We start from the raw sequence: 21,605 nt of genomic DNA, 5'->3' as shown, positions 1-21,605 counted from the left end.
AAAAACTATCCTACTTGGTCGCATGTCTCGAAAACCGCTGGAAAACGAAAATGGGAAAGTGGAAAGTCAAAACGGTGCTTAGTGCACGAAAACTAGCGGAATACGTTTCAGGACCACTATCTATCTTATCTGCGCTTTGGAACAGGAACTGGCCCTCTTCATTCGTACCACAACAATCCACGTTCTTCGGCCTATTTGAAAATTGCGCCAGAAATATGGTTTCCAACTCAATGATGCTAAAATGTCTTCACTTGGGGCCGCTTTAAAATTATCTTGAGGTGGTAAAATAAACACTTCACTTGAGGCTAGTTCAAAATCAGTATGAGGAAGTTCACCGGTATATTTTCTAACATTAAAGTCTTAGATCTCATTAAATAATATTGACGTGTCAATAGAAGGGCTGGAGGTTGGAAGGGTGAATAAATTGTCCATATCTGCGTTGCCACTTGAATGGGTGAGTCAATTGCTTAGTAAAACGTCACTGGTTGAAATAGCGTATCCAATAAAGGGTCACCAGTAGAAGGCTTCGAAACTGATCCAAAATTTTCCAACTCTTTGTTCATTAAAAAGTCAAATTCTGCGTTATTGTCTATAGTTGGGTCACTGCTTGAAGGGCACCCGTATCTGAGTTGGAGCTTAAAGGGGCGAATAAATTTCCAAACAAAGCGTCATTAATTGATGGGGCGAATAGATTGCCCGAATCTACATTGCCAGTTGAAGACACATAGAAATTGTCTAGTAAAGGGTTGATATTTGATGGGGCGAATAAATTGCCATTATCTGCATTGCCAGTTAGAGAATTTAAATTGTCTAGTAAATGGTCACTAGTGGATAGGGCGAATAAATTGCTCGTATCCGAGTTGGAGCTTGAGGGGGCATTATAAAGTGTCTAATGAATTGCTTGAAAGGGCGCCCGTATCTGGGTTGTAAGATGTAGGGGCATATAAATTTCCCAAATCGGGGTCTGAATATCGCCCCTTTTTCTCTGGAGGGGTTTCCTCAAAATTATCAAAAATACCATACTCTTTCAGGACTGATTCGGTAAGATCATCCATTTTTCCTGTGTAAGCTTCACCACCTCGTAAGATACTAGCTTAGTCAGGACAAGGTATCTTTCGTTCCTTTTTCTTGCACAGGAATATCTAAATTGGGTTATTTACCGGTCAATCGTCTGTTAGCTAACACTGTTCTTTGTAGCCAATTTGCTTTTAGGCTATCGGTACTGGTGCATTATGCGGGCACTACTATATACTGTATGTGGAATGTTATATAGGAAATGTTACAGTGAAATAGAAGAGACATATACCCGGTACTGAAACACTTGTTGGAGCGGAACTGATCTAACATAAATGTTAAAATTATAATTTAGAATTTGCCCAAGACTGAAAAAGAGACAGTTGAAATCTTACAGGATAAGGGGTTATTGCCTAAGACAATAGAGTGCAAAAAGGGGCACATCATTACTTTATACTAGCATGAGAAGCATATTGGACAATATTGGAGGTGTTGTGTATAGTAATAGAAGAAAAAAGTCGGTTTGCGTGTCAATACGTGGTTTGCTAATAGTAGAATACCCCTTGTTACTGCAGTTCGTTTCATTTATTTCTGGGCTAACGAATGGTCGTCTGTTGACATGTGTGAGCAAGATCTAGGAATTTCTAAACATACGGTAGTCGATTGGAATAACTATCTCCGTGAAGTGTGCGTGTTCTCTATGCAACAGAAAAACTGTGGGAAAATTGGAGGAGTTGTATCAGCTTACTTAGCCGAGCACATGTGGCGTGCGGCAGTGAAGGCTGAAGGCACCGATTATTTTTCAGCGATTGTGAAGGACATTACAGCGTTCTGGGCGCATAACTGTAATTTGTAATTCTTATTATTTTGTTCATAAAGCATTATAACCGGGTATCTATCTCTCTCGTTTGACTAGTTTCCTTGATACAGTATATAGCGGTGTGTAGGATATAATGTACAAGTAACGTATACTCTTGTGCGAGGAAAGGAGAAAAATTGCTTTATCCCCCCAAACATGATACTCGAAATCACCTTGTCCTTCCCGCTCTCCCTAAAAAAGAAAACCGTTCCAGAAAGTTTCAGCTCGATTCTCAACTGTGAGACAAAACAGAGTTGGCTCATCTAAACCTTTGAAATACTCACTTGCGAAGAGAAAAGCCCCCCATCCCCTCTTATCGAAATCTGTATCCATCAATACGCATAAAATAGCCTAATAACGATTATCACTCCATAAAATACAGCTTTGGGCCAAAGTGAGACTTAGTTTGAATACTTAACTTTTACCTATGAAAGAAGCCTAATGTCAGGCTCGAACCCATGACCCCGAGATTGGGAGTCTAAGCTAGTTGGACTCTTTTTTGGTTTTACACCTTTTTGACTTTAATGTAAACAAATCGAAAGGTTTCCTTCAGAGTTTCAGACACTTACGATTGGCCCATACAACAACGGCCCATAGTAACCGAAGATTTAAAACACGTTTTGACAAAAAACTATTAGTGATATTTTTTTTTCATTTAAAGCTGATTGAGGAATGATAGCTATCATTTAAAGTTTATCTTGATAATAAAAGTTAATTGCGAAACACATGTTTGGGAATTAAAAAATGAATTCGAAACTCCTCGAAAAGGGGGGTGGATCAAGATAAAAAGGGTACAGTTGAAGTCAGCTTGGTCGAAAACCGGCTATTGTTGGTTTTCAGCCCCCAATTTTGAAAACCTGAAAAAAAGGATATTTTAGCATATGCATGAACATCACAGGAAGCTATTTAAGAGCTTATTTGAAAGTTAATAATTGTATCTACGTGCTCTATATAATTTTGATAACACCATCATAAAGTGCCATATGGCACCAAAATGGCTCTCTGGTGCCATTTCTGGAATGGGAATTCTATGAAGCGTGACAAGTGTGCTATTAAATATCCATTGTCGACACTTGACGTTTGCATTCCCCCTCTCTTAGCCCCTTAGTATAGGAAAACTAAAAAACACGTTCTAAAAAAAAAACACTCCCAAATAAAACAAAGAATCATTTAAATTTGATTTAGGAATAGTAACTGTTCTAGGAAAAGATTCATTTTTTTTTTGCCATATAGCTCCAATTTTGCCCAACAAGATCAAAATGGCAGTGATTAAAAATTCTGGGATAGCGTTTCTATTGAAAACCATTCAAAATCTATATATAGAATCCTACCCCTAAGAAAAATCAAGTTTGCTTTATCTTTTTTTCTATAAGTATTCCTCCTACACGCGCTCTAGGCAATATTTTTGTACCCTAATTTTTCTACCCATCCTAAATTTTCTAAAGTATCAACCTCCACCCCTGCCCTCCCAAGGGCAGTAAATTGTTATAAAATTTGGTTTCGATTAATTCGGTATGACTTGTAATCACTTACTAGGCAAATGTAAACAGAAGGTGTCTGGGTAGTATTAGGATTATAGACTAACCTCAAGATTACCATCGTAGCTTGAAATTCTCAGTACTTTAGGCAGAAATAACAGGTGTTTCTGGAGTTAAAGCTATGGTTTATATATTTGTTACTTTGAATGATATTAAACAGGGGTAATAATCAGGATAACGAAAGGGAGTGAGGGGTGGGGGGTAAATTTATTTTTAAAATCTGTGGTGGCGGCATTATTTTTTTGTTGTTCTTTTTTATTTAATGCAAATACTAAAAAGACATTTTTCAAAATCTAATGTGGGATAAGGGCGAGCCAATTGTTTCCTTAACTGTTTTTCCTTTCTTATATGCCGAGAGAAGTTTTGCTAGCAGGCTCGATCTATGGCGCAAAAAGAGAGAATTACTCTTATAAAAATCGGGCTTCTCCATCCGTTAAAAGCGAAAAAGATAAAAGGGAAGAATTTGATAGAGTAGAAAGTATCAACAATAATATTGGTCTGCTTATATTTTTTTGGACAAGAGCCTCTCCATTTTTTTCTCCTGAATTACTCATAAGTATGATAAATTGTCTAGGATTTAAATAAGGTTACCAAATTGTCTTTTGAATATTCTATGGTCTTTCTTTTGTGTATTTTGGTTTCTGTTGGCAACTGGCAATGAATAATAGGGAATGTGAAAGTCAATATCTTATCAATTCATGTGATTTTCCTTCACTAATTTGCAGCAAGTGAAGAAAAACGAAACTTCTAACTTTCCCTCTCGAAACTTCATGAATAAGCCGGCACGTAGTACATTCTAGATGGAAAGTCTACAAGGAACCCTAGTTCCAATAATCGGAAACGTCGGGAAATAATAGTACACCTAATAAACATTAGTTGCAAATTTAATTCCTGCTCCTTTGTTTTTTTCCCAAAAATTTTCAGGAATTACCTTTTGTACAAGTAATTTACTTATTAAAGTTCTTCCTTGTAGAAACTTTCAGGGAAATATGATGGGACTCAGTGGGGATTGTAAAGCAAATGGGGAGATCTTTCTGAAAATTCAGAAAATTATATACATCTGTTCTTATTGTGTACGTACTTTGGTTACAAGTAGTTATAAACACCTTTTGCATATTTACCCTCTCCCAAATAACGATGATCCTGGCTACGCCACTGATTGTGCGCCAGGCAGAGCCGTATCCCGGGTTTTTTGGGGGGTGTTGGGGTTACAAACGGATTTTTTCCGGGGGGAGGGGGGTACAAAAATTTTTTTTTTTAAATGCATCAAAAACTGTTTATATTCATTTTGTTACGTTTTAATGAGTCGGACAAACATTTTGGGGGGGGGGGGGTCAAACCGCCTAACCCCTCTGGATACGGCCTTAGCACCAGGGTTTCCGATTCTTAGTGACAATGTTTTTTTGTACTATGAACGTTTTTGTATTCACTGTGAAAATAATGTTTGGAAGTAAAGGAAAAATACAATTTAACAATTACTTTTGCAAAAGAGTTATAGTTTAAGAAAAATTATCCAACAATCATATTTGAGTTGCAATTACACTAGTTAGAGAAGGAGAAGTGCTTATGTTAAGATTTGGCTGTTTTGACTAAATCATCATGGAGGGGTTTCTTGCTCTTTTTCGATTCTATAAAAATTATTATTGTACTACAAAACTGTTGTTCAGTTGAATCTGAGTTAAAAATTACTATTTAAAAAATAATTTTACGTGCGAAATACTTGGTACTTGACAATAGTAGAAAGGGGGGTTCTACTCCAGAACGAACCACGTGGTTTATGGTCCTTATTTGGGCATAGCCTCCCTAGGGAGAACACGTGGTAATGTCAGTCGTGACGGGGCACCAAATATGGGCATGGAATCCCCAGGGAGAATGATTGCGTAATCAAAGTGTGTCAATGAACTCTTTTTTCCAAGGTCGATTTGTTTGTTGTTTCTAGATGTAATAACTCCGGGACGAAGGTTGCACATGTGCATTGAATTCTAACGGGAACAATGTTATTGATCTAGGACTCGAGGGGGAAGTGAATTTCCGAGAACTTGATTGCGTAATCGATCGTGAATGTCAAGGTGTCCAGAAATAGGAAACAGTATTTGTTATTGTTGTTCAAGCCAAATGTTATGAGTTTCCAAGGTACCTAACCTGACATGACACATGACACGTGGCACATGACACATGACACGTGACACATGACACATCACACATGACACGACACATGACACATGACGAATGACACATGACACATGACATATGACATAAGAATGACGTAATCAAATAGGACAAATGGATTTTCTGAGAAATTGATTACATAATTGGTAGAACCCTATTAGGAGGTCATGACGGGGGTCCATATATGGACATAGAATGACTTAATCGACTAGGAAAATGGATTTCTGAGAAATTGATTACATAATCAGTAGAACCCTATCAGAAGGTCAAGACGGGAGTCCATACATGGGCATAGAATGACGTAATCGACTAGGACAGTTGGATTTCTGATAAATTGATTAAATAATCGGTAGAACCATATCAGGAGGTCGTGACGGGGCTCCATATATGGACATAGAATGACGTAATCGACTAGGAAAATGGATTTCGGAGAAATTGATTACATAATCAGTAGAACCCTATCAGAAGGTCATGACGGGAGTCCATACATGGGCATTGAATGACGTAATCGACTAGGACAGTTGGAATATTTCAGTAGTGTTTTCTTGCGGCTTACCTTGTCACAGTTACATTCTCTTGATTTTTCAAAGATCATTTTCTATTTCTTTCGTTGAAATGCAAGAGTTGGATTATTTCAGTATTGTTTTGTCGTGGTTTACCTTGTCACAGTTACATTCTCTTGATTTTTCAAAGTTTATTTTGAATTTCTTTCATTGAAATGCAAGAGTTGGAATATTTCAGTAGTGTTTTGTTGTGGTTTACCTTGTCACAGTTACATTCTCTCGATTTTTCAAAGTTCATTTGAATTTCTTTCGTAAGTTCATTTGAATTTCTTTCGTTGAAATGCAAGGGTTGTATTATTTCAGTAGTGTTATGTTGTGGTTTACCTTGTCACAGTTACATTCTCTCGATTTTTCAAAGTTTATTTTGAATTTCTTTCGTTGAAATGCAAGAGTTGGAATATTTCAGTAGTGTTTTGTTGTGTCTTACCATGTCCCAATTCCATTCTCTTATTTTCTCAAAATTCATTTATGATTTCCTCCATTGAAATGAAAGAGTTGGAATTTTTCACTAGTGTTTTGTAGTGGTATACTTTGTCACAGTTACATTCTCAAGATTTTTCATAGTTTATTTGAATTTCTTTCATTGAAATGCAAGGGTTGGATTATTTTAGTAGTGTTTTGTCATAGTTTACCTTGACACAGTTACATTCTCTTGATTTTTCAAAGTTCATTTTGAATTTCTTTCATTGAAATGCAAGAGTTGGAATATTTCAATAGTGTTTTGTTGTGGTTTACCTTGTCACAGTTACATTCTCTTGATTTTTCAAAGTTCATTTTGAATTTCTTTCGTTGAAATGCAAGAGTTGGATTATTTCAGTAGTGTTTTGTCATGGTTTACCTTGTCACAGTTACATTCTCTTTATTTTTCAAAGTTCATTTTGAATTTCTTTCGTGAAATGCAAGAGTTGTATTATTTCAGTTTTCGCGGTTTACCATGTCACAGTTACATTCTATTGATTTTTCAAAGTTCATTTGAATTTCTTTTGTTGAAATGCAGGAGTTGGATTATTTCAGTAGTGTTTTGTCGTGATTTACTTTATCACAATTACATTTTCTTGATTTTTCAAAGTTAATATTGAATTTCTTTCGTTGAAATGCAAGAGTTGGAATATTTCAGTAGTATTTTGTCATGGTTTACCTTGTCACAGTTACATTCTTTGATTTTTCAAAGTTCATTTTGAATTTCTTTCATTGAAATGCAAGAGTTGGAATATTTCAGTAGTGGTTTATCGTGGTTTACCTTGTCACAGTTACATTCTCTTAATTTTTCAAAGTTCATTTTGAATTTCTTTTGTTGAAATGCAAGAGTTGGATTATTTCAGTACTGGTTTGTCGTGGTCTACCTTGTCATAGTTACATTTTTTCGATTTCTCAAAGTTCATTTTGAATTTCATTCATTGAAATGTCAGAGTTGGAATATTTCAGTAGTGTTTTGTCGTGGTCTACCTTGTCACAGTTACATTTTCTTGATTTTTCAAAGTTCATTTTGAATTTCTTTCGTTGAAATGCAAGGGCTGGAATATTTCAGTAGTGTTTTGTTGCGGATTACCTAGTCACAGTTACATTCTCTTGATTTTTCAAACTTCATTTTGAATTTTTTTCGTTGAAATGCAAGAGTTGGATTATTTCACTAGTGTTTTGTGGTGGTTTACCTTGTCACAGATACATTCTCTTGATTTTTCAAAGTTCATTTTGAATTTCATTCATTTAAATGCAAGAGTTGGAATATTTCAGTAGTGTTATGTCGTGGTTTACTTTGTCACAGTTACATTTTCTTGATTTTTCAAAGTTCATTTTGAATTTCTTTCGTTGAAATGCAAGGGTTGGAATATTTCAGTAGTGTTTTGTTGCGGCTTACCTAGTCACAGTTACATTCTCGTTGATTTTTCAAACTTCATTTTGAATTTCTTTCGTTGAAATGCAAGAGTTGGATTATTTCACTGGTGTTTTGTCGTGGTTTACCTTGTCACAGATACATTCTCTTGATTTTTCAAAGTTCATTTTGAATTTCGTTCATTTAAATGCAAGAGTTAGAATATTTCAGTAGTATTTTGTTGTGATTTACTTTATTACACTTACACACTCATCATTTTTCAAAGTTCATTTTACATTTCCTTCGTGGAAACGCAAGGTTTGGATTATTTCAATCATGTTTGATTATGGTTTGCCTTGTCAGAATTACTTTCTCTTAATTTTTCAAAGTTCATTTTGAATTTCTTTCATTGAAATTCAAGAGTTGGAATATTTCAGTAGTGTTTTGACGTGGTTTACCTTATCACAGCTACATTCTCTTGATTTTTCAAAGTTCATTTTGAATTTCATTCATTGAAATGCAAGAGTTGGAATATTTCAGTAGTGTTATGTCGTGGTTTACTTTGTCACAGTTACATTCTCTTGATTTTTCAAAGTTCATTTGAATTTCTTTCCTTGAAATGCAAGGGTTGGAATATTTCAGTAGTGTTTTGTTGCGGCTTACCTAGTCACAGTTACATTCTCTTGATTATATGAGTTGGACTATTTCAGTAGTGTTTTGTTGTGGTTTACCGTGTCACAGTTACATTTTCATGATTTTTCAAAGTTCATTTTGAATTTCGTTCATTTAAATGCAAGAGTTGGAATATTTCAGTAGTGTTTTGTTGTGGCTTACTTTGTCACAGTTACATTGTCTTGATTTTTCAAAGTTCATTTTGAATTTCTTTCGTTGAAATGCATGATTTGGAATATTTCAGTAGTGTTTTGTTGTAGTTTACCGTGTCACAGTTACATTGTCTTGATTTTTCAAAGTTCATTTTGAATTTCTTTCATTGAAATGCAAGAGTTAGAATATTTCAGTAGCGTTTTCTTGTGGTTTACCTTGTCACAGTTACATTCTCTCGATTTTTAAAAGTTCATTTTGAATTTCTTTCATTGAAATGCAAGAGTTGGAATATTTCAATAGTGTTTTGTTGTGGTTTACCTTATCCCAGTTACACTCTCTTGATTTTTCCAAGTTCATTTTGAATTTCTTTCGTTGAAATCCAAGGGTTGGTTTATTTCAGTAATGGTTTGTAATGGTTTACCATGTCACAGTTACATTCTCTTGATTTTTCAAAGTTCATTTTGAATTTCTTTCATTGAAATGCAAGAGTTGGAATATTTCAATAGTGGTTTGTTGTGACTTACCTTGTCACAGTTACATTCTCTTGATTTTTCAAAGTTCATTTTGAATTTCTTTCGTTGAAATGCAAGAGTTGGAATATTTCAGTAGTGTTATGTAGTGGTTTACTTTGTCACAGTTACATTCTTTTGTTTTTTCAAAGTTCATTTTGAATTTCTTTCATTGAAATGCAAGAGTTGGAATATTTCACTAGTGGTTTGTTGCGGCTTACCTAATCACAGTTACATTCTCTTGATTTTTCAAAGTTCATTTTGAATTTCATTCGTTGAAATGCAAGAGTTGGAATATTTCAGTAGCGTTTCGTTGTGGTTTACCTGGTCACAGTTAAATTCGCTTGATTTTTCAAAGTTCATTTTGGATTTCTTTCTTTGAAATGTAAGTTGGAATATTTCAGAAGCGTTTTGTCGTGGTTTACCTTGTCACTGTTACATTCTCTTGATTTTTCAAATTCATTTTCGATTTCTTTCATTTAAATGCAAGAGTTGGAATATTTCAGTAGTGTTTTGTTGAGGTCTACCTTGTCACAGTTAAATTCTCTTGATTTTTCAAAGTTAATTTTGAATTTCTTTAATTGAAATGTAAGAGTTGGAATATTTCAATAGTGTTTTTTCGTGGTTTAACTTGTCACAGTAACATTCTCTTAATTTTTCAAAGTTGGTCTTGGATTTCCTTCATTGAAATGCAAGAGTTGGAATATTTCAGTAGTGTTTTGTCGTGGTATACCATGTCACAGTTACAATCTCTTGATTTTTCAAAGTTCAATTTCGATTTCTTTCATTGAAATGCAAGAGTTGGAATATTTCAGTAGTGTTGTGTTGTGCTGTACCTTGTCACAGTTACATTCTCTTAATTTTTCAAAGTTCATTTTGAATTTCTATCGGTGAAATGCAAGAGTTGGATTATTTCAGTAGTGTTTTGTCATGGTTTACTTTGTCACAGTTACATTTTATTTATTTTTCAACGTCAATTTTTAATTTCATTCATTTAAATGTAAGAGTTGACTTATTTCATAATTGTTTTGTCATAGTCTACCTTGTCACAGTTAAATTTTCTTGATTGTTCAAATTTCATTTTGTATTTGTTTCGTTGAAGTTATAGAGTTTGAATATTTCAGTAGTGTTTTTTATGGTTTACCTTGTCACAGTTACACTTTCTTGATTTTCCAACGTTAATATTAGTTTTTTTTTCTTAAAATTCAAGAGTTGGAATACTTCAGTAGTGTTTTATCGTGGTTTACCTTGTCACAGTTACATTCGCTTGATTTTTCAAAGTTAATTTTGATTTTATATAGTTGAAATGCAAGAGTTGGAATATTGCAGAAGCGTTTTGTCGTGGTTTACCTTGTCACAGTTATATTCTCTTGATTTTTCAAAGTTCATTTTAAATTTGTTTCATTGAAATGCAAGAGTTGAAATATTTCAGTAGTGTTTTGTTATGGTTTAAGAATTCATTTAATTTCTCTTGATTTTTCAAAGTTCATTTTAAATTTCTTTCGTTGAAAAGCAAGAGTTGGAATATTTCAGTAGTGTTTTGTCGTGGTTTACTTTGTCACAGTTACATTCTCATGATTTTCCATAGTTCATTTGAATTTCTTTCCTTGAAATACAAGTGTTGGAATATTTCTGTAGTGTTTTGTTGATGCTTACCTTGTCACAGTTACATTCTCTTGATTTTTCAAAGTTCATTTTAGAATTTCTTTCATTGAAATGCAAGAGTTTGAATATTTCAGTAGTGTTTTGACATGGTTTACCTTTTCGCACTTACATTCTCTTGATTTTTCAAAGTTCATTTTAGATTTCTTTCATTGAAATGCAAGAGTTGTTATATTTCAGTAGTGTTTTGTCGTGGTTTACATTGTCACAGTTACATTCTCTTGATTTTTCAAAGTTCATTATGGATTTCTCTCGTTGAAATGCAAGAGTTGAATTATTTCGGTAGTGTTTTGTCGTGGTTTACTGTGTCACAGTTACATTCTCTTGATTTTTCAAAGTTCATTTTGGATTTCTTTCGTTGAAATGCAAGAGTTGGAATATTTCAATAGTGTTTTGTCATGGTTTACCTTCTCACAGTTACATTCTTTTAATTTTTCAAAGTTCCTTTTGAATTTCTTTCTTTGAGATGCAAGAGTTGGAATATTCAATAGTGTTTTCTCGTGGTTTACCGTGTCACACTTGCAGTCTCTTGATTTTTCAAAGTTCATTTTGGATTTCTTTCATTGAAATGCAAGAGTTGGAATATTTCAGTAGTGATTTTTATGGCTTACCTTGTCGCAGTTACATTCTCTTGATTTTTCAAAGTTCATTTTGAATTTCTTTAATTGAAATGAAAGAGTTGTAATATTTGTCTAGTGCTTTGTCATGGCGTACCTTGTCACAGTTACAATCTATTGATTTTTCAAAGTTCATTTTGAATTTCTTTCATTGAAATGCAAGAGATGGATTATTTCAGTAGTGTTTTGTCGTGGTTTACCTTGTCAAAGTTACATTTTCTTAATTTTTCAAAGTTCATTTGAATTTCTTTCATTGAAATTCAAGAGTTGGATTATTTCAGTAGTGTTTGGTTATGGTATACCTTGTCATAGTTACATTCTCTTGATTTTTCAAAGTTCCTTTTGGATTTCTTTCATTGAAATGCAAGAGTTAAAATATTTCAATAGGTTTCTCGTGGTTTACCTTACCACACTTACATTCTCTTGATTTTTCAAAGATCATTTTGGATTTCTTTCGTTGAAATGCAAGAGTTGGAATATTTCAGTAGTGTTTTGCCTTGGTTTACTTTGTCAGAGTTACATTCTCTTAATTTTTCAAAGTTCATTTTGGATTTTGTTCGTTGAAATGCAAGAGTTGGAATAATTCAGTAGTGTTTTGTCATGGTTTACTATGTCACAGTTACATTCTCTTGATTTTTCAAAGTTCATTTCTTTCGTTGAAATATGTTTTGTTGTGCTTTACCTTGACACAGTTACATTTTCTTGATTTTTGCTAGGTTAGGTTAGGTTAGGCTAGATCAAGTTAGGTTAGGTTAGGTTAGGTTAGGTTAAGTTAGGTTAGGTTAGCCTACGTACGCGCGCGTACGTAGGCTAACCTAACTTAACCTAACCTAACCTAACTTGATCTAGCCTAAACCACGGTAAACCACGACAAAACACTACTGAAATAATCCATCTCTTGCATTTCAATGAAAGAAATTCAAAATGAACTTTGAAAAATCAATAGAATGTAACTGTGACAAGGTACACCATGACAAAACACTACACAAATATTCCAACTCTTGCATTTCAATGAAAGAAATTCAAAATGAACTTTGAAAAATCAAGAAAATTTAACTGTGACAAGGTAAACCATAACCAAACACTACTGAAATATTTCAACTCTTGCATTTCAACGAAAGAAATTCAAAATGAACTTAAAAAATCAAGAGAATGTAACTTTGACAAGGTAAACCACGACAAAACACTTGAAATATTCCAACTCTTGCTTTTCAACGAAAGAAATTCAAAAGGAACTTTGAAAAATTAAGAGAATGTAACTGTGACATGGTAAACCATGACAAAACTCTACTGAAATATTCCAACTCTTGCATTTCAACGAAATAAATCCAAAATGAACTTTGAAAAATCAAGAGAATGTAACTGTGACAAGTTAAACCACGACAAAACACTACTGAAATACTTCAACTCTTGCATTTCAACGAGAGAAATCCATAATGAACTTTGAAAAATCAAGAGAATGTAACTGTGACAAGGTAAACCATGACAAAACACTACTGAAATATAACAACTCTTGCATTTCAATTAAAGAAATCCAAAATGAACTGAAAAATCAAGAAAATGTAACTGTGACAAGGTAAACCATAACAAAACACTACTGAAATATTCAAACTCTTGCATTTCAATGAAAGAAATTCAAAATGAACTTTGAAAAATCAAGAGAATGTAGCTGTGACAAGGTAAGCAGCCACAAAACACTACTGAAATATTCCAACCCTTGTATTTCAAGGAAAGAAATTCAAATGAACTATGAAAAATCATGAGAATGTAACTGTGACAAAGTAAACCACGACATAACACTACTGAAATATTCCAACTCCTGCATTTCAACTAATGAAATTAAAAATGAACTTTGAAAAATCAAGAGAATGTAACTTTGAAATTGTAAACCACGACAAAACACTAATGAAATATTTCAACTCTTGCATTTCACTGACAGAAATTCAAAATGAACTTTGAAAAATCAAGATAATGTAACTGTGACAAGGTAAACCACGACAAAACGCTTCTGAAATATTCCAACTCTTGCATTTCAACTAAAGAAATTCAAAATGAACTTTGAAAAATCAAGCGAATGTAACTGCGACAAGCTAAACCACGACAAAACACTACTTAAATATTCCAACTCTTGCATTTTAATGAAAGAAAACAGAAATGAACTTTGGAAAATCAAGAAAATGTAACTGTGACAAGGTAAACCACAACAAAACACTACTGAAATATTCCAACTCAATCATTTCAATGAAAGAAATTCAAAATGAAATTTGAAAAATCAAGCGAATGTAACTGTGACAAGGTAAACCACGACAAAACACTACTGAAATATTCCAACTCTTGCATTTCAAGGAATGAAATTCAAAATGAACTTTGAAAAGTCAAGAGAATATATCTGTGACAAGGTAAACCATGACAAAACACTACTGAAATATTCCAACTCTTGCATTTCAACTATAGTAATTCAAAATTAACTTTGAAAAATAAAGATAATGTAACTGTGACAATGTATAGCACTACAAAACACTACTGAAATATTCCAACTCTTGCATTTCAATGAAAGAAATCGAAATTGAACTTTGAAAAATCAAGAGATTGTAACTGTGACATGTTATACCACGACAAAACACTACTGAAATATTCCAACTCTTGCATTTCAATGAAAGAAATCCAATACGAACTTTGAAAAATTAAGAGAATGTAACTGTGACAAGGTAAACCACGAAAAAACACTATTGAAATATTCCAACTCTTACATTTCAATGAAAGAAATTCAAAATGAACTTTGAAAAATCAAGAGAATTTAACTGTGACAAGGTAGACCTCAACAAAACACTACTGAAATATTCCAACTCTTGCATTTAAATGAAAGAAATCGAAAATGAATTTGAAAAATCAAGAGAATGTAACAGTTACAAGGTAAACCACGACAAAACGCTTCTGAAATATTCCAACTCTTACATTTCAACGAAAGAAATCCAAAATGAACTTTGAAAAATCAAGTGAATTTAACAGTGACCAGGTAAACCACAACGAAACGCTACTGAAATATTCCAACTCTTGCATTTCAACGAATGAAATTCAAAATGAACTTTGAAAAATCAAGAGAATGTAACTGTGATTAGGTAAGCCGCAACAAACCACTAGTGAAATATTCCAACTCTTGCATTTCAATGAAATAAATTAAAAATGAACTTTGAAAAAACAAAAGAATGTAACTGTGACAAAGTAAACCACTACATAACACTACTGAAATAATCCAACTCTTGCATTTCAACGAATGAAATTCAAAATGAACTTTGAAAAATCAAGAGAATGTAACTGTGACAAGGTAAGTCACAACAAACCACTATTGAAATATTCCAACTCTTGCATTTCAATGAAAGAAATTCAAAATGAACTTTGAAAAATCAAGAGAATATAACTGTGAAATGGTAAACCACTACAACCCACTAGTGAAATAATCAAACTCTTGGATTTCAATGAAAGAAATTCAAAATGAACTTTGAAAAATCAAGAGAATGTAACTCTGATAAGGTAAACCACAACAAAACACTATTGAAATATTCCAACTCTTGCATTTCAATGAAAGAAATTCAAAATGAACTTTAAAAAATCGAGAGAATGTAACTGTGACAAGGTAAACCTCAACAAAACACTACTGAAATATTCCAACTCTTGCATTTAAATGAAAGAAATCGAAAATGAATTTGAAAAATCAAGAGAATGTAACAGTGACAAGGTAAACCACGACAAAACGCTTCTGAAACATTCCAACTCTTACATTTCAACGAAAGAAATCCAAAATGAACTTTGAAAAATCAAGTGAATTTAACAGTGACCAGGTAAACCACAACGAAACGCTACTGAAATATTCCAACTCTTGCATTTGAACGAATGAAATTCAAAATGAACTTTGAAAAATCAAGAGAATGTAACTGTGATTAGGTAAGCCGCAACAAACCACTAGTGAAATATTCCAACTCTTGCATTTCAATGAAAGAAATTCAAAATGAACTTTGAAAAAACAAAAGAATGTAACTGTGACAAAGTAAACCACTACATAACACTACTGAAATATTCCAACTCTTGCATTTCAACGAAAGAAATTCAAAATGAACTTTGAAAAATCAAGAGAATGTAACTGTGACAAGGTAAGTCACAACAAACCACTATTGAAATATTCCAACTCTTGCATTTCAATGAAAGAAATTCAAAATGAACTTTGAAAAATCAAGAGAATGTAACTGTGAAATGGTAAACCACGACAAACCACTAGTGAAATAATCCAACTTGCATTTCAACGAAAGAAATTCAAAATGAACTTTGAAAAATCGAGAGAATGTAACTGTGACAAGGTAAACCACAACAAAACACTATTGAAATATTCAAACTCTTGCATTTCAATGAAAGAAATTCAAAATGATCTTTGAAAAATCGAGAGAATGTAACTGTGACAAGGTAAACCACAACAAAACCCTACTGAAATATTCCAACTCTTGCATTTCAATGAATGAAATTCGAAATGAACTTTGAAAAATCAAGAAAATGTAACTGTGATATGGTAAACCACGACAAAACACTACTGAAATATTCCAACTCTTGCATTTCAACGAAAGAAATTCAAAATGAACTTTGAAAACTTAAGAGAATGTAACTGTGACAAAGTAAGCCACAACAAAACACTACTGAAATATTCCAACTCTTGCATTTAAATGAAAGAAATTCAATATGAACTTTGAAAAATCAATAGAATGTAACTGTGACACTGTAAACCACAACAAAACACTACTGAAATAATCCAACTCTTGCATTTCAGGGACATAAATTCAAAATGAACTTTGAAAAATCAATAGAATGTATCTGTGACAAGGTAAACCACGACAAAACACTAGTGAAATAATCCAACTCTTGCATTTCAACGAAAGAAATTCAAAATGAACTTTGAAAAATCAAGAGAATGTAACTGTAACTAGGTAAGCCGCAACAAGACACTACTTAACTATTCCAACCCCTTGAATTTAAATGAAATAACATCAATGAAATATGACAAATCAATAAACTGTAACTGTGATAAGATAAACAACGACAAAACACTACTGAAAAAATGTAATTCTGTCATTTCACCGTAAGAAATTCAAAATGAACTTTAAAAAATAATAGAATATAAATGCGACAAGGTAAACCATGACAATACACTACTGAAATATTCTAACTCTTGCATTTCAATGAAAGAAATTTAAAAGAAGTTTGAAAAATCAAGAGAATGTAACTGTGACAAGGTAAACCACAACAAAACACTACTGAAATATTCCAACTCTTGCATTTCAACGAAAGAAATTCAAAATGAAATTTGAAAAATCAAGAGAATGTAACTGTGACAAAGTAAACCACAACAAAACACTACTGAAATATTCTAACTCTTGCATTTAAATGAAAGAAATTCAAAATGAACTTTGAAAAATCAAGAAAATGTAACTGTGACACGGTAAACCACAACAAAACACTACTGAAATAATCCAACTCTTGCATTTCAGCGAAAGAAATTCAAAATGAGCTTTGAAAAATCAAGAGAATGTATCTGTGACAAGGTAAACCACGACAAAACACTAGTGAAATAATCCAACTCTTGCATTTCAACGAAAGAAATTCAAAATGAACTTTGAAAAATCAAGAGAATGTAACTGTGACTAGGTAAGCCGCAACAAAACACTACTGAAATATTCCAACCCTTGCATTTCAAGGAGAGAAATTCAAATGAACTTTGAAAAATCAAGAGAATGTAACTGTGACAAGGTAAACCACAACAAACCACTATTGAAATATTCCAACTCTTACATTTCAATGAATGAAATTCAAAATGAACTTTGAAAAATCAAGAGAATGTAACTGTGATAAGGTAAACCACGACAAAACACTACTGAAATATTCCAACTCTTGCATTTCAATGAAAGAAATTCAAAATGAACCTTGAAAAAACAATAGAATACAACTGTGAAAATGTAAACCAAGACAAAACAGTACTTAAATATTCCAACTCGTGCATTTCAATAAAAGAACTTCAAAATGAAAATTGAAAAATCGATAGAATGTAAATTTGAAAAAGAAAACCACGTCACAACTGTAATGAAATAATCCAAATTTTGCATTTCAACGAAAGAAATTCAAAATGAACTTTGAAAAATAAAGAGAAAGTAAATGTGACAAGGTAAACCACGAAAAACCACTACTGAAATATTCCAACTCTTGCATTTCAATGAAAGAAATTCAAAATGAACTTTGAAAAATCAAAGAATGTAAGTGTGACAAGGTAAACCATGACAAAACACTACTGAAATATTCCAACTCTTGTATTTCAACGAAAGAAATTCAATATGAACTTTGAAAAATCAAGAGAATGTAACTGTGAAAAAGTAAATCACGACAAAACACTACTGAAATAATCCAACTCCTGCATTTCAACGAAAGAAATTCAAATGAACTTTGAAAAATCAATAGAATGTAACTGTGACATGGTAAACCGCGAAAACTGAAATAATTAAACTCTTGCATTTCACGAAAGAAATTCAAAATGAACTTTGAAAAATCAAGTGAATGTAACTGTGACAAGGTAAACCATGACAAAACACTACTGAAATAATCCAACTCTTGCATTTCAACGAAAGAAATTCAAAATGAACTTTGAAAAATCTAGAGAATGTAACTGTGACAAGGTAAACCACAATAAAACACTATTGATATATTCCAACTCTTGCATTTCAATGAAAGAAATTCAAAATGAACTTTGAAAACTCAAGAGAATGTAACTGTGTCAAGATAAACTATGACAAACACTACTAAAATAATCCAACCCTTGCATTTCAATGAAAGAAATTCAAATGAACTTTGAAAAATCAAGAGAATGTAACTGTGACAAAGTAAACCACGACAAAACACTACTGAAATATTCCAACTCTTGCATTTCAAAGAAAGAAATTCAAAATGAACTTTGAAAAATCAAGAGAATGTAACTGTGACAAGGTAAACCACAACAAAACACTACTGAAATATTCCAACTCTTGCATTTCAATGAAAGAAATTCAAAATGAACTTTGAAAAATCGAGAGAATGTAACTGTGACACGGTAAACCACAACATATCACTACTGAAATAATACAACCCTTGCATTTCAACGAAAGAAATTCAAATTGAACTTTGAAAAATCAAGAGAATGTAACTGTGACAAGGTAAACCACAACAAAACACTACTGAAATAATACAACCCATGCATTTCAACGAAAGAAATTCGAAATGAACTTTGAAAAATAAAGCTAATGTAACTGTGACAAGGTAAACCACCACATAACACTAATGAAATGTTCCAACTCTTGTATTTCAACGAATGAGATACAAAATAAACATTGAAAAATCAAGATAATGTAACTGTGACATTGTAAACCATGACAAAACACTACTGAAATAATCTAACTCTTGCATTTCAACGAAAGAAATCGAAAATGATCTTTGAAAAATCAAGAGAATGTAACTGTGACAAGGTAAGCCGCAACAAAACACTACTGAAATATTCCAACTGTCCTAGTCGATTACGTCATTCAATGCCCATGTATGGACTCCCGTCATGACCTTCTGATAAGGGTTCTACTCATTATGTAATCAATTTCTCCGAAATCCATTTTCCTAGTCGATTACGTCATTCTATGTCCATATATGGACCCCCGTCACGATCTCCTGATATGGTTCTACCGATTATTTAATCAATTTATCAGATATCCAACTGTCCTAGTCGATTACGTCATTCTATGCCCATGTATGGACTCCCGTCATGACCTTCTGATAGGGTTCTACTGATTATGTAATCAATTTCTCAGAAATCCATTTTCCTAGTCAATTACGTCATTCTATGCCCATATATGGACCCCCGTCACGACCTCCTGATATGGTTCTACCGATTATGTAATCAATTTCTCAGAAAATCCATTTGTCCTAGTTGATTACGTCATTCTTGTGTCATATGTCATGTGTCATTCGTCACGTGTCATGTGTCATGTTTCGTGTCATGTGTCATGTGTCATTTGTCATGTGTCATGTGTCATGTGTCATGTGTCATGTCAGGTTAGGTTAGGTACCTTGGAAACTCATAACATTTGGCTTGAACAACAATAACAAATACTGTTTCCCGGAAACTCATAACATCTGCATCGAGCGTTCACTTACAACAACAACAACAACATTGACCTTGACATTTGCCTCGGAAACAACAACAAATACTATTTCTGGATCATAACATTCGCTGAGAGCGTGCCAAAAACACATCTGGAAAAAGAGACCATGAAGAAAGAGGTCATTGACCCCATTAACCACGTGTTCTCCCTAGGGAGGCTATGCCCATATTTGGGGTGCAAAAAAGTTATAGGTGGCAGCAGGGGTGAGGGACAGTGTCAATAGGGGCATCTCTACTGACAATTTCTTGAAAAACTCGTTTTTTTGGCTACTATTGACTGTTGTTTGCTCGTTTACTATTATGCAGCTAATGCTACAACTTAGATGATCCGCAAAATTAACCTTTGTTTACTGTATTGCATTTACATCTAACTTCATGTGTCTTTAGTTGTGCAGTGTCGCCTTCACGGTTGTTGTCAATGCTCCATCCTGATGTTTTTTTTTTTTCAAGGCTGCTGAATTTTCTGGTGCTAATGCAGAGAAGCTGAGGGAGTTGATTGTTCAGCACAAGTAGTACTTTCTTTCAAAATCGTATTTCAGATTGCAGTTTTAAGTGAAAACTTTAATTCCTTGACTAATTTCGTGAAATTGATATTTACCCCACTTTTTATATAGAATTCCTTGGAATGGTATTATAAATACTTTCTGTTTATTGTTTCGTGTTCTTTTTTTTTTAATTGGTAATATTTTAGTTTTTCACCTCTGTGTAAATAAATTCCTTTTTGCCCACCCCCTTCCCTCTCCTCTTCAGCACCATCCCTGGCTATATAATTTAAAGCTTGGAGGTGCCAAAACCCTTGTAGGCTGGGGTATCTCTGATGACCCATGGTGGGTAACAATAGTTATAAGCTCATCAAGTCTAATCAGGAGATTTAGAACTATGGTGTTTGTCCAGAATTTTTTCTCTTTTACTTACATTATGTTTATGTGGAGCTATATAGGCCTACTGTGCTGCAAAATTGCAATCCAAGCTTTAAGTTTCAATGGCATAATTCCTTGTCAGAATTGTGAGGATTTCTTTCCTTGATAAAGGTCTTCATTTGCCTTAAAAAAAATATGTGTATTTTTCTTAACTTATTTTAGGTATTACAAAAATTAATTATAAAAGACAAAGTTTTTCCGAGGGAAGTAAAGAGCGAACTTGAAACTTAAAACGAACAAAATTATTACTTCACAGCCTATCTAACATATCAATAAAACTGGTGCAAATAAATCAACTGGTGCCCTATGTTTGTAGGATTACGGAAAACTAGAGCTTTCTCTGAAAACACAAAAGCCAAGTATAAAGATAAGAATATTAATTTAGGAGTCAAAAGTAAATATATAGCCTTACAACAACAGACTAATCTATAACGCTTTTCATAGTCCTACAGGAGCTGTGATATCAGTAACTTTCAATATACACTTAAAATCTTAAACATTTAGGCATAAAAATAATAAGTTTTCAGTCATTAAACAACAAAAAAACAATGGATTGGTTTATCCGGTAACATCTTTGTCTCACCTAGTATTACTCGAAATGAATAACATATCGACCATAATATGGACTCTGGAGATCCAGTTATTTCTCTCTATAAAACGGAGAATTTCAAGTTGTGATACAAATTTTAAAGCGAATCTGTAGTGTTAATACTAATAAGATTCCTTCACTTTGAACTTGTCTACAAAATAATCATGAAATGTCTTTCAGATCCAAAACGACAGTTTCAAGGATCCAAAAAGATCCAAATCATAGCTCAGTGAACTAAGCTAATAAATAAAGCAACAATCTAAAAATGCTTTACTTTTATACTAAAAGTGCCCTTAAATGTTTATTTTTGCC

The 21,605-nt window shown here is 33.1% G+C and overlaps 1 protein-coding gene across 1 annotated transcript in view; it reads left to right on the top strand.

Moving 5' to 3' along the window:
* The window catches only part of LOC148944528 (thioredoxin-2-like), a 46,522-nt gene extending 26,087 nt beyond the window's left edge, over positions 1 to 20,435 (top strand). Inside the window, exon 4 of the mRNA XM_089100625.1 lies at positions 20,235 to 20,435. Coding sequence (XP_088956751.1) covers positions 20,235 to 20,297 — 63 coding nt within the window. The 3' untranslated portion in view covers positions 20,298 to 20,435. The remainder of the gene's footprint in view (positions 1 to 20,234) is intronic.
* The last annotated feature ends 1,170 nt before the right edge of the window (positions 20,436 to 21,605 follow it).

The sequence above is a fragment of the Artemia sp. Qi Xiang Cuo genome, chromosome 14 (assembly GCF_049724085.1).
Source record: "Artemia sp. Qi Xiang Cuo chromosome 14, ASM4972408v1, whole genome shotgun sequence".
NCBI lineage: Eukaryota > Metazoa > Arthropoda > Branchiopoda > Anostraca > Artemiidae > Artemia > Artemia sp. Qi Xiang Cuo.
This window is presented reverse-complemented; position numbering and strand designations above follow the sequence as displayed.